At 39.0% G+C, this 11,710-nt stretch overlaps 1 protein-coding gene across 1 annotated transcript; it reads right to left on the minus strand.

Moving 5' to 3' along the window:
* Positions 1 to 1,122: 1,122 nt before the first annotated feature.
* Positions 1,123 to 6,669, minus strand: LOC147761959 (uncharacterized). The gene is made up of 2 exons (XM_087013141.1): positions 6,548 to 6,669; positions 1,123 to 6,433 (listed from the first exon to the last, which is right to left on the minus strand). The coding sequence occupies exon 2, from the start codon at positions 6,268 to 6,270 to the stop codon at positions 1,123 to 1,125; it is 5,148 nt and encodes a 1,715-aa protein (XP_086869267.1). The 5' UTR covers positions 6,271 to 6,433; positions 6,548 to 6,669.
* Positions 6,670 to 11,710: the final 5,041 nt, after the last annotated feature.

Here is an 11,710-nt window from a genome sequence, read left to right on the forward strand (position 1 = left end):
CAAGGTCGCAGTTAAGTACCAGTTTATGATTTCATAGTCAACTTCAAAATAACTATGGGTCTATCTCTGCCAGTTTTGGAGACGAAAGGGACTCAAATGTTACAATTTTAAAGTTACAGTAATGTGTCATAAATTTCGTACGGATGAAATAAATTGAAATAAAGAAAATGTCTTTTTGGTTGAAATTAATGAACAGGTGCTCAGTAATTCTAAATGTTCTAATGTCATGAAATCATGTCCTTTTCGACAAGACTCGCTTTGCCTTATATTATCTTTTCTAGACGTTCACAATTTTATGCGTATTACCGTATTGCACATTTTATTTTCACCACCACAATATACTTTTTGATACAGCGTAACTCATAAACCATATGGAAAGCAAAAATGGACACAATATCAGTGTTGGGCTTGATATGCTCTATCAAATGCAAAATACAAGAGGCCCCTAGCATTAATATAACACAAAATTTTACAAACATCAGCAGTTTGATATATTTTCATCATTATTCAATGTTACGAATAAGCAAACTTCTTTAGTCTTTTTCACATCTATTTTATTTGCTTGTCATTGAAATTGTCACGTAGAAACTGAAATGAACAAAATACATCAAATTAAGAAATTATCCTTAAATTATGTTACAATTACAACTTATAAAGTTCCTATTAACTGTTTAAATTACTAAATGATTCATAAAGTCTTACCTCATTGCGGGAATTAGTGTCTTTTAATGATCAGAACATAACTATGATAAGCGCGTGCTCTAGTAAAAAAAGTAAAACGCTATCTCCACCGATGTGCATAACAGCTAAGACGGGCCAAAACCGTAACATGGCTCCCCTAAATTGTGAAAGCAATTTACACAATATACATCGTTTACCTTATCATTACTTATACAAAAAAGATATTGCTTGGAAATTATTAAGAATTACCTTACCTTAAACACCTTTAAGGAACATCAAAACTTACTGTTAATTACCGTACTTAAAACATAAAATACTTTGCAATCCCATAAACACAAATAGCTCAACATGTAACTGTCTTTAGAAAACAAGTGTTCATTAAATCTACACAAATTGTAGCTTAGAATCATAACAAACTGACATTATTGTCACAGTTAACAGTTATTTTGACTCCTCGACGGGGTCTTCTCCGGTCAATAAAAGAATCAACTTGTGCACTGGTCTCTCATATGTAGAGTCCCTAACTTTCAACTTGACCTTACGCACATATCCATCTGCACTTTGAAAGGTTTCTACTATGCGACCAAGTGGCCACTGATTTCTTGGTGCACTGTCATCTATCATGAGAACAATATCTCCAACTTGTACATCTCTATGTTGTTTGATCCACTTTTTTCTCTCTTGTAATGTAGGAAGAAATTCCTTTCTCCACCTGCTCCAAAATTCATTGGCTAGATATTGAACATGTCGCCATCTTCGATGAAGGTATGTGTCTTTCCTTATGAAATTCCCAGTTGGTGGCATCACGACCTTAGTTTTCAGGGTCAGGAGCTGATTTGGAGACAAAGGCACTGGAGAATCTGATGACTGTGTATCAATGTAAGTCAAAGGTCTACTGTTAACTATGGCTTCTGCCTCAGTTAACAATGTGGACAAGGAATCATCATCTAAACGGTCACTGTGAGCTGTGAGAAGTCCTGATAAAGCATTTCTGGCTGATCTGATCATCCTTTCCCACACGCCTCCCATATGTGAAGCATGAGGAACATTCATTTCAAACTGAATCCAGTCACAATGGTCTTTCAGAAGTTCTCTCCTGATCTTGTCCTGATCCATATCCATAAAGGCAGTTTCTTGCTCTCCCTTAACTCCAATGAAATTGGTTCCACGGTCTGCTCTGAGTAGACGTACTGGTCCACGCCTGCATACAAAGCGTCTGTAGCAGTTAATGAAAGAATCTGTGCTGAGTGAATATGCAACTTCTATATGAATAGCACGTGATGCTAAACATGTAAACATAGCACCATATCTCTTCATCTGCTTTCTTCCCTCCTTCACATAGAATGGTCCAAAGAAATCTACTGCACTGTAGGTGAATGGAGGTGCTGGTTCCAGTCTGTCAGCTGGAAGATCTGACATTTTCTGACTCTGTGAGTTTGCTCGTAGCTTACGACAGGTCACACATTTCCATATATATGATCCAATCTTGGCACGGCCAGAAATTATCCAATAACCACTAGCTCGGACTTCATTAAGAGTAATGCCACTTCCTGAATGTCCGCATCGTGTATGATAGTGGTCAATTATGAGATTTGTAACGTGATGATGCTTAGGCAGAATCACTGGGTGTGTTAGCTCTCTGGGTAGATTTGCCCTCTTTATACGACCACCTACTCTGAGTAGTCCATCTTCACATAAAAATGGGTCTAGGCGGTATAGTGAACTGGTTTTCTTGATTTGTTTGTTGCGATATCTTGCCTGTTTTCTCTCTGTGTGTTCACTGTTATCTTCTCTGTTAATTGCTTTCAGTATTGCAATTTCCTTCTCAAATGTAGCAGTCTGTGTTGACTTGAGAATGATCTTTTCTGCCACTTGTATTTCTTGAACATTCAACGGTTCATTGCTGGTCTCAACTGTGTTATGCTGTGTAGATTTCCTGTCCTTAGCTTGTTTCAGCTTCTGTATGAATCGTAAACACCACGCAACAACTCGTGTTGCTCTGTTCCAGGAAGAAAACCTTTTCAATACATCAGACAAGTGATCGTGGTTGGTTTCTACCTTAGTAGCAAATACACTGACTTCAGATTTGCGTACTTCTGGGTCATCTGGTGCTAGTCTGAATTGGGTATTAGTGGTAGATGGTGGTTCATCAATGAGCAGGAAGTCTGGCCCATTCCACCACTGTTCATTCTGTAGTAGCTCTGTCACACCTGTTCCCCTGGAGGCTATATCAGCTGGGTTGTCATTGGACTTAACATGCCTCCATTGCGATGGCTGACTGACTTCTCTAATTTGTTGTATTCTATTAGCTACAAAGACATGAAATCTCTTAGCATCATTATTGACATACCCTAGAACAACCTTGCTGTCAGTCCAATACACATGGGTGATGTCCTCATACTCTAACTCCTTGGCAAGAAAGGTCCCCACCTTTATAGACATCACTGCTGCTGACAACTCTAGGCGTGGGACTGTCACTGGTTTAGAGGGAGCTACCTTGGACTTGCCCATAACTAATGTGGTTGCTATTCTTCCTGTGTTGCTTTTAAGCCTCAAGTAACTGCACTGACCTAGGCCTTCTACACTGGCATCTGAGAAGTGATGAAGTTCTGCAGTAGTCACTTCACCAAAATCATTTGGCTTATAGCACCGTGGTATATTCAACTCGGTTAAGTTCAGCAAATCTGAGCGCCATCTTTCCCACCTGCATCTAATACTCTCTGGCACTTGATCATCCCACTCTGCACCGTCTCTGCATAGCTCTTGGAGAATTTTCTTACCGGCAAGGATGAATGGTGAGACAAGGCCTAAAGGGTCAAATATGGAACTTACAGTGGAGAGAATTCCCCTTCTTGTTAATGGCTTATCATTGATCTGGACCTTAAACTGAAAACTGTCCGCTTCTACACACCACTGTACTCCTAAAGCTGGGCATATTGGCAATGTGTCTCTGTTAAGGTCAATGTTTCTCATTTCTTTGGCTCTCTCTGACATTGGGATTGTATTCATCACTTCACGGTTGTTTGATACTAGCTTGTGAAGTCTTAGGTTACCTTTGTTCAGCAGCTCTCTTGTTTCTCTAACAAGACGTATAGCTTCTTCACTTGACTCGATGCTCTTGAGTCCATCGTCTACATAAAAGTCATTCTTAAGAAAGGCAATGACGTCTGGTGAATACTCATCTTGGTAGTCCTCTGCTAGTTTCCTCAGTCCATACAATGCGCATGCTGGTGAACTTATCGCTCCAAATATATGAGACGTCATTCTGTATGTGATGGGATTACTACTGAGGTCACCGTCTTTCCACCATAGGAACTGTAAAAACTTTCTATCCTCTTCTTTCACTTTAAACCTGTGAAACATGTTCTCCATGTCACCCATGATTGCTACTGGCTGCTCTCTAAACCTCAATAAAACACCTATGAGCGAGTTATTCTGATCAGGTCCTTTCAACAGGCAGTCGTTTAGCGCAACATTTTCATGTTTTGCACTGGCATCAAACACCACTCGTAATTTCTCACGTTTCTTGGGGTGATATACACCATGATGTGGTAAGTACCAACCTCCATCTTCATGAGGTGATTCTTCTGCATAGCATTTATCTATGAGGTCCTGCATAAAACTGTTATAGTGCTCATAATACTTCGGGTTGTGGATTAGCCTTTTCCTTAGCTGCTCTAGCCTGATCTCAGCTGCTGGTTTGTTGTTTGGCAATGCTGGATGTCCATCTTTAAATGGTAGTGGCATCTCATAAAAACCCTCGTTGAAATGTATGCCTTCCTCCATAATCTTCATGAACTTCTGGTCTTGAAGGCTTAACTTCTCATCTTTCTGTTGGTCGAAACCTTGGTCAAAGAGACTGCAAACCTCAGCGGGGCTGATCTCTGTCACTTGTGTTCTAAAGGCAAAGGCATGTGTTCCAAAGCTCTTGTTCTCATCTATGGGTCTTGATTTGTCCACTGGCCCTACTATACCCCAACCTAGGTTACATCTGTATGCATATGGCTCCTCTCCTCTACCATGTATGTACTCCAGACCTCTAATGGCTTTCATACAGTTTACTCCCAACAGCAGTCCTACCTCTATGTCTGGGCGATAAGGAGTAATCTTATCAGCAATTGAGTGCAAGTGTGGCCATTTCTTAGCAGTTTCTGGTCTGGGTATCTGTGATCGCTTAACTGGAATGGAGTCTCTGGAGTATGTATCTGGGAGCTCAATCAATGTCTCTTGGTTCAGACCTCTCACAACAAGTCCTCTAACTTTCCTGCTCGGGACGGTTTTTTCTCCAAGTATGGTTGAAAGTCTGATGTCTACATGCTTCCCTTTACATTCGAGTTCACTGAGGGTCGAGGACTTTACAAAGCAGGCATCTGACTGTTCGTCTAGTACTGCATATACCACTGAATAAATGTCTGGATTATCCTTGTGGTGCACTACAACTGGCACTATCATGGAATGCACATTCTCAGAACTGTGGGTGGTATGGCATACAGCTGCTCCCACTACTTTACTAGTGTAATTGTCATCGTGTAGAATTGTTGGATGATAAGAGTTACATTTTTGGCATTTCATTTTATTTCTGCATTCATGTTTTCTGTGACCATATGCAAGGCACCCAAAACATAAACCATTATTCTTTATAATGCTGATTCTTTCATCCATTGTCTTTTCTTGCATTTCTGGGCATTGGTGAAGTTTATGTTGTTCCTTGCATAATATACACTTGTGAACGTGTCTTTCGTTGCTGGATGCAGAGGTACTAGACAGTACTGTTTGTGCTGGAACTCTTCTCCTTGGTGCTGGTATAGGTCTCTCTGGTGGCGGTGGAACCTTTCCAAAAATGGGGTCAGCCAATTTTCGTGCTTCTTTCTGCACAAAATCGACAAAAACCTGAAAGGTTATCTTCTGTCCCCTTTCCTTCCTTTCATATACTATGCTTCTCCATTTATCATGCAATTTGAGCGGCAGCTTCGTCATTAGCCTCTTAAGGTTATCGGGATACTCGAGGACTGGAATGGCATCTATTTCTTTTACTGCATATTCACATTCCCTTAAAAATATGCCGTATTTGTCTAATGCGACATAATCATCATGCTTTATCACTGGCCACTGTAAGGCACGGTTTATATACGATGTCGCAATCTGTTCTTGGTCCCCATACCTTCTCTCAAATTCCTTCCATGTGGCCTTGAAACCAATGGATGCATCTAAGTGAGCGAAACCTAGCGTAATTTCATGAGGCTCACCTCTGGTGTATTGCAGTAGATAGTTCAGTTTTTCATCGTCAGAGTCGCATGTTTCTATGATTCTACTTTTAAACTGTCTCTTAAACAGCACATATTTGATCGGGTCACCTTCAAATACTTGAATCTGAATTCTTGGTTTACTGAGTTCCTTTGCTATCGTAGTTTGCTCACACAAAGTGAGTGGGGCACAAGATGTTAGTGTGTTTTTGGGCGTAGATGTCTTTTTTATGTTTGACTTTGTGAAGTTAAAATGCCTTTCTAACTCACGCATGGTTTGGTCTATATCCGACTCTACCCTTTTTAGTTCTGCTTGGAGAAGTATCATTTCTGCTTGTGTTGCCATCTTTTCTAAATACTGTGCTGATCGTCTTTCACTAAATCGTCGCTCAGTTTCTACTATCTTTCACTAAATCGTCGCTGAGTTTCTACTGTTACGAATAAGCAAACTTCTTTAGTCTTTTTCACATCTATTTTATTTGCTTGTCATTGAAATTGTCACGTAGAAACTGAAATGAACAAAATACATCAAATTAAGAAATTATCCTTAAATTATGTTACAATTACAACTTATAAAGTTCCTATTAACTGTTTAAATTACTAAATGATTCATAAAGTCTTACCTCATTGCGGGAATTAGTGTCTTTTAATGATCAGAACATAACTATGATAAGCGCGTGCTCTAGTAAAAAAGGTAAAACGCTATCTCCACCGATGTGCATAACAGCTAAGACGGGCCAAAACCGTAACATTCAATGTGATCAGTAGTTACTGTAAATATTGGAATGTCTTAACTTTTCCCTGTCCTTCTGCCACCACCAGCTGGCCAGCAGGGTTGATGGCTAATGCATTTGGATCCTGCAGCCCATCGAGCTGTGATGCAATGTATCTGATAAACTGTCCCCGTGGACCCAGTGCCACTACCTTGTGGCAAAGAAAGTCACTAATGAAGATGTGCCCGTAGCTGTCTGTGCACACTGTATCTGCTGACTTCAACTGCCCATCTCCAGAGTCTTCTGTCCCAAACTGGTACAGATGATCACCAGTAGACGACAGTACATGTACACATTTTCTCAGAATATCTGATATTACAATGTTATCATTCACATTACTCACTGTGATGTACTGTGGGCACACACACATACTGAGTGGAATAGTGTTCAGGAGCTGTCCACTGTCTGCATGAAATGTGAAGATGGCTCTCTCCCCTCTGTCACAAACCATCACATGACCTTCATTGCTCATTGTAATACCACATGGGGCCTCAAGTTGATTTTGACCCATGGTTGTTAGGTGCTGACCTCTGGTGGAGTACACTTGGACACATTTGTCACCCTGTGATGTTATATACAGGTGACCAGTCTGTGACGCTGCCACATCAAATGGATTGTTTTGTCTAATGTCAAATTTAAACTTTCCGGTATGTGTGAATATTTTTGTTGTGCTATTGCCTTTATCCACTACAAACACGTGTTCCTCATCTATGGCTAACCCAGATATGCACATTGCTTTATCATGTTTCAGCTGAGAACTGAAAGAATGCACACATTCTGCCTTATTTAAGAAAACAGGAGCTGGACCTAATGTAAGTTGTGACTGTACTGTCACCTGTCCCAACATGGTTTCTAGTTCAGCAGTAGATATTTTACCTGGGCTGTATGATATCAATGCAGGCGTGTTTAGAGATGAGGCAAGTGTTTTATTCATTGCTGCTAGTCTCTCTGTCAGAGATTTTGCATGATCTATGATATTTAAGTCTGTGCCATTAGTGATAAGTTCCTGGGCAAAGTCACAGGCATTTTGCAAGGAGGCATGGTGGAGATCAAGGATGTACTTGTTTACCTCATTCTGCTTCTTTCTTTCATCGAAAGCAGAATTCACCTCTGATATCAGTGTCTCTTCCCTTTGATAAATTAATTTGCACATGCTCTGAACTTCTTTTTTGATGTATTTGATAGTGGCTGCCCTGACTTCAGAGTCGCTTGATTCATTGACTTTTCCCATAACAACTGTCTGTCCCCTCATAACTGCCTCTTCTATATTGTTGAATCCTTTCCTGGCTTTCACAAGAGCAAATTTAATTTTATCTCTAGTGCATTTTGCAGTTTGCCCAATCGATGAAATACGATGCCCATATACATTCACAGCATATTACAGTACCGTCATCTTCACAGTAATATTTCGATTCATTATCAGGATGTTTCTCACAACAGATTGCCCTCTGTGCAGTGGCTTGTGTCACACTATTAACATTTGTTTCTCTAATAGTAGTTGGGACCTCATGCTGCTGTCTCTGACTCAGAATCTCTTTCGTTTTGTGAACACGGAAATCTTTTCTTAGTCTCACGAGTCCTTCTCTCGGCAATTGTATCCGTTCTTTACAAAGAGGGCAGTAAAATGTCCAGTCCCGAGATATAGTTTTCGAGGCATAGTCAGATATACAACCGAAACAAAATGTATGGTAGCAAGGCAGGACACGGGGGTCCTCATACTCTCCCAGACAGATGCTACACGTCAAGAGATTATCTGTGAAAGCTGTTGCTAGTGCTTCTGCCATGTCCGTTTTTAGATTTTCAAGTCCCTATTTTATAAAATCTATTTTGTCTTTACAAAAGAGGCATCGAAATCTCCTGTCTCCAATCAGTAATTTCTTGGCATGGTCAGCTATATAGTTAAAGCAAAATGTATGGTAGCAAGGCAGGACAAGGGGGTCCTCATACTCTTCCAGTCTGACGCTGCATGTTATGAGATTATCTGTGAAACTTGCTGCTAGTGCGTCTGTCATGTCTGGCAGTCTTTTTAATCATCCATTCCCTGTTTACTTCCTGGTTCTGAAGCTGATCAAAGGAAAAGAAAAAAAAATTACTCATCAAACTTTTAACTAGGCTTCTGTTATGTCGTTTTTTTCTGAACCCCTGAAATATGCGTCATTTTCCTCCTTCCCCGTTAAGCAGGGTAGTAAACAAATGTTCATTTAGACTGGATTTATATGCCTAGCTCGATCCAACAGGATTCACGCTAAATTGCTATCAACTGAAGCAGTTCATATGTCTGCCACGCCTACCGAATCAGCTAGGGGGGACTAACTTTGCGCCAGTAGGTAATTACCCCCTAACAGCTTTAGTAGCCATGACAGACATTTAGACCGCTTAAGTTGACAATAATTTAGTGAGAATCCCCTTGGAGATACATCGACTCAAAGTTAGTACAATATAAGGCTCTGGAATTGGTCTCTAATACTCTTTCTATGCCACTTTCCAGTCGGTTCCCCGCCGCCTTCTCTTCATTTCCCTCTCTACCATCTACTCGTATTAAGCCCAGGGCAAAAATCATTGGATTTTTATTCATATGATTCAATATAACGGACTGCCTCACTCATCAAAGTCCTCAATTTTATACCTCATGCCTTTTAATGTCTTCCGAGAAGACATAAATCGACCGACAATGTCAAGATATTCTTAATCCAAGGTCGTGTCACTGCCTTGTAAATTGGAATAGACAGGAGTAGGCATTATGTCGGTGTTAATGATTATTTCGGAACTGGTGACTACTCACGGGTTATTTTTTTCCCTTTTTCTTAAATTAATTTTAGTTTTGGGATAGATTTCGATAACGGGACGTTCATGTCATGTGTTAAATATGAAAAATTTTAATCTTTCAGTCCATCACTATTTTTAAAGAAAAAATTCTAATAATCACGTAGATAAGGGTCTTATTTCTACTTAAACAAAATTGTGAGCATATTCTCAGTAAAAAATGGCTGTCGCTTCTTTTAACTGAATATGTACATGAAAAACCATTATGACGAAGATATCTTTTGGGGTAATCAATATTCATGGGAGCTAGAGCTCAGTCCTTCTTGGAAGGCATAAATCACTTATACTCCTACTGTTCTATGTGTAAGGTAAGCTTAGCAACCACAATATATCTTTGTCCAATATCAATTTCAAAGGAGGACCGAGACTATGTTTGTGACCACTTACAATTAAACTTTTCGAATATGAAAATGCTCGATAATAATAATAATAATAATAATAATAATAATAATAATAATAATAATAATAATAATATATCAAACCAGAGGGTGGTCGGCTATATTTATTCAAAAAGGAAGTTACATGATTTTGAGACACTAAGAGTATAAAAAGGGTATGTTAATAATTTAAAGAGCACAAAGCCTGTCGGTTTTCTTTTTAACCTTTGTCAATTAAACCTATGTCAAGTGAAACAATCCTGCTTTCAAACTTGATCCTTTCCTACGTTAAATGTACGTAAGTATGGATAATTATTTCTTCTTTCCATTCATACATTTAATGATTTACCAAGGCACTGCTTCTGTCAGTTTTTTTTTTTTTTTTTTTTTTTTTTTTTTTTTTTTTTTTTTTTTTGAGCTGTGTATTTATGTATTTTATTTATTTATTTATTTATTTATTTTGCGGCAAAAAAAGTATATTTTTATATCAGAGTATTTACGTCTCTTATCCGGTGTTTCGCTGCCGGTTCCACAGATGTATAGAAATGTCTGTTATTAACCCTACTGAGCACCTGTGTTATGGATTGGAGTGTACAATGCATATGAAAACAAATCCCCAAATTATCTAGAACAACTTTGCCAAGTTCTCTATGAAGAATAGGACAATATCCCACAAACGGGATTGTTGCCCTTGGTAAATGCTTGTCGCGCCGCCAATAATTGCAGTTCGCAGTAAACACGGTACTAGACACGTTACCGTTAACGAGCATATCCTACTGATAATTCTATGTAACTTTGGTTATATTTGGCAGTGTCTTTTTTAATTGAGTACACATTTTTACCTCTGTGGAAATCATTGAAACAAAGTATTTGAGGGGGCGCATACTTTGAATTTGAATTAACTATATAAAATATAATTTTTTTTTCGTCGTTATTTGTCTTTTCTAAACCATTAATCATGTAAGATTTGGTATCTGAAAAAAGAAAAAAAAAATGAACTTGTGAAGATTCTTTTGTCTATAGCTACTTATAATTTTCTGGTCTTACCAGCCAATATTTTGTCTGCTTGCAGGAACAGACAGAGCATTGTTTAACACCAACAACCCCAGAAGATATAAAAATATCTTGGAAAGAGAGCAACGGGACCTACACCCTAAAGTTAGTGAAGCATTCAACATCTGCTTACATGAGGCCAAGCGGTATCGTACTGATGGGACTGAGCTACCCAACCTCTACCTACCACTCCTTAGGGAGGAGCAGACGGGAGGGGGGGGGGATGTAATTGAATAGCACACCAGAGCGGGTGTTAGGTTGTGCTATCTATCACAACATCATTCCCTGATGAAGTCTGACTGCACACTGAATTTTATAATGGGTTTTATAATGTATAACATAACATTGGGAACTCTGCTCCATCTCATTTATGAATGTTTTGTCAAGAGTAACAACATTTTAGGGATTGCTGGCATAAGAACTGTCTGTTAACTATTCCGCAGAAAATTATTAAAAGGGGATACGTCTAGAGCATGTGTAAATTATAAAAAATACAAATCATCACAAGAAAATTACATGTCTGTGAGACAAGTCCATAAAGAAAAAAAATTCCTTTCATTAGAAAATAGTTACGTCATCAAAACTGGAAACGACATGTTCGTATTAGCTAGCAATGTCGTTCTCAATAAATAACAGAACTGACGTCTTCAGTTCCAAATCAAAAGGTGTCTTTATTCAATTTCAATCAGATACTTAAAACCAATTGTGAGTCAAAATCACAATCTTTCCCGTGTACCTCTTTCACATTCCACTTGGATAC

The sequence above is a fragment of the Lingula anatina genome, chromosome 5 (assembly GCF_051362555.1).
Source record: "Lingula anatina isolate TDL-2025a chromosome 5, LinAna3.0, whole genome shotgun sequence".
Taxonomy (NCBI): Eukaryota; Metazoa; Brachiopoda; class Lingulata; order Lingulida; family Lingulidae; genus Lingula; species Lingula anatina.